The sequence below is a fragment of the Hakea prostrata genome, chromosome 2 (assembly GCF_041222555.1).
Source record: "Hakea prostrata isolate BN-2017 chromosome 2, UWA_Hpros_2, whole genome shotgun sequence".
NCBI classification, from domain to species: Eukaryota; Viridiplantae; Streptophyta; class Magnoliopsida; order Proteales; family Proteaceae; genus Hakea; species Hakea prostrata.
Window position 1 is genome coordinate 16,168,625 of NC_142601.1, and position 2,415 is coordinate 16,171,039.

General features: G+C 44.1%; 1 protein-coding gene across 1 annotated transcript; it reads right to left on the minus strand.

Moving 5' to 3' along the window:
- Positions 1–256: 256 nt before the first annotated feature.
- Positions 257–1,913, minus strand: LOC149023879 (BAHD acyltransferase DCR-like). The gene has a single exon (XM_089142857.1). The coding sequence runs from the start codon at positions 1,859–1,861 to the stop codon at positions 398–400; it is 1,464 nt and encodes a 487-aa protein (XP_088998983.1). The 5' UTR covers positions 1,862–1,913; the 3' UTR covers positions 257–397.
- Positions 1,914–2,415: the final 502 nt, after the last annotated feature.

Here is a 2,415-nt window from a genome sequence, read left to right on the forward strand (position 1 = left end):
GTTGAGGAATTTGGGCCCCACTTAAGGTGCTAAGCACAGAAATAAATGTTTATATCCCGTGCAAGATCAATTGTGGCTTTTCACGAAAAAAAAAGAAACTGACTGCGGCTTTATCCTACGTGATAGATGACATAGGCATGGGACCATGGGCCCACAACAGTTACAGACAAATTCGGCTGCGCCGCTCATGACACTGACTCACTTGTGATGGGATCATAACCGTCCAAGCCAACCACAGCCGTTTTTAAACCCAATTAGAAATGTTTTCAAAAGCGTTTTCCAATAAAGCGAAAGTAGATTTTCACTAAAAAAAGGAATAAAAGGTAGATAGGTACATATAGAAAAGCGAGCCAGGTTTCTTTCATGCAACGCTAAATTAGCACATTAAACAAACAATTCACGAGACGTATTGCATGAATTCCATATCTGCTTCTAACCCAGCCATGGTTTCAGGTGCCAAACACACTTCAAGAGCAACGCTTCCCCCACCTTCTCGCCCTGGGAATGCAGAAATCTTACCGTCGAATTTATTGGCTCGACCGCTTCGAACCGCCACCGGTCTACCCCACCCGAAATCATTATCGTACATCGGAAATCTAGGTGAGCTCCCCATGGTGATGATTCCACCGTCGAAGTTCCCCAGCGGGAAACAGCGTGGGTCCTTCTCCCACTCGTCCACCCTACTGCGCACAGCAGCATCGTCATACGCAACCACGCTACCGTGCAATAAGGTCGCGCACCACCGTAGATCGTGAGACATGACCTCACCCGCGGAAGCAACGGTCGGGATGCTCTGGATTGCGTTACCGAAATAGTATGGATCGACACGTGGCTCTACTCTGTGACGGCAGTTCACTGCCATTCTGAAAGTCGTGGGTTTCGTCGACGAAAGCCTTCTCGCACGTGTCACTGAACGCCACAGCTGCGCAGAGAGCGACTGAAAAGATGAAACCACCACCACCTCTTCCTCTTCCTTATCCGTTTCGGAAATGGTAACGGCGTTAGTGCCACTCTTCCATAACAAGCTCTCCAACAGGACACTCATCGTGCCGTTGCCGTTAGCGTGAACTTTCCTATCGTTGCTTTGCTTCCCAAGAATTTCAGCTTCTATGGACGAAACCCTTTTTCGCATGGAAGGGTTAGCTTTGGATTTGAGATCTTGAATGGCTTCTCTGCTAAAATGGAAGATTCTCTCACTTAACGGTGCATCTTTATCGAACGTTACCTTAGGAGGTCCGTCAGGGAATCGAAGAACAGCGAGAGAATCTTTTACGAAATTCCGGCTGAAATCTGGTTCTCTCGAGATTCTCTTCACTCCTCTACAAACCTCAGCGAAACTGTTAAAGAAGTTCCAAAATGAGGTTCCATCAACCACAGCATGGTTGACGACGCAACCAATTAAAACTCCGTCGGCTAACTCCGTTACCTGAACAGCAGTTAACGGATTGAAATGGCCTTCGTAACTAACGGCACCATCAAAAGCGAAAAGCTCTTTGACAGAATCTGGTACACGGAGAGGAGAGAGAATATCACGGATGGAGAGATAAGTTGCACTGGCGTGTAAGAATTCTGCGCCGGCGTCGTTGCATGAAATGTGAACGTAGCCGTTGGAGTCAGTGATGAGACGACCGGCGAGAGGTGGGAAGTGAGAGAGCGTCTGAGAAAGGGCGCGTTTGAGAAGAGAAACGAGAACGTCAATGGAGAAAGGTGGGCGAGTGAATAGAACCCCTTTTTGTATGTAATGACATGAAAGCATGGGAAGATCAGAAACGGAAAGCTTGAGAAGCCCAATTGAGGATTTCTGTTCAGGAAGAACAGTGCATCTGGAAATGAGAATTGGAGAAGAAGAATCCGAAGGCATTTTGCTTGAAACTTTAGCCTCTGGTCGCCTCTTCTCTTCTCTGTATGGTGTGCAAGTGAGAATGGATGAAGAAGAGGTGGAAGGGAATGGTTTATATAGTGAAGGAGATTCATGCACTTCAGCAGGAAATCTTTTTGGCTTTATTTATTTCCTCGAATATTCTAATTTTGAATTTCTTTTTTCTTTTTCTTTCTATCTCTTAGTAGGAGAATGTAGGATTGTAGGAGGGGTGGGGGAAAAGCATTTTCTTGGGAAAATTAATAAATGACAGAGCTTCAACAGCAAAGCAGAATATCTCATGAGACTGGAAAGGTGATATCTGATATGTATTGGGGGTAATTAAGTAAATCAACACTGTTAAGCACAGGGGAAAAAAAAAAAGAATAGAAAAGATGTAGGAGTAGTTGGGGGTGACACCAGAGTGTAATTGATGAAATTTACCATTTTTACACATAAAAATTTTAAATTTGTATTTGTTATGTATTCATATTGATTTAGTAGGATTTTAACTCAAAAAATAAATATTGAGAAATTATTCAAATCTATCCAAATCT

Bases quoted from the DNA above. Each gene is read 5' to 3' on its own strand.
- LOC149023879 (XM_089142857.1), bottom strand. From the start codon at position 1,861: ATGCCTTCGGATTCTTCTTCTCCAATTCTCATTTCCAGATGCACTGTT.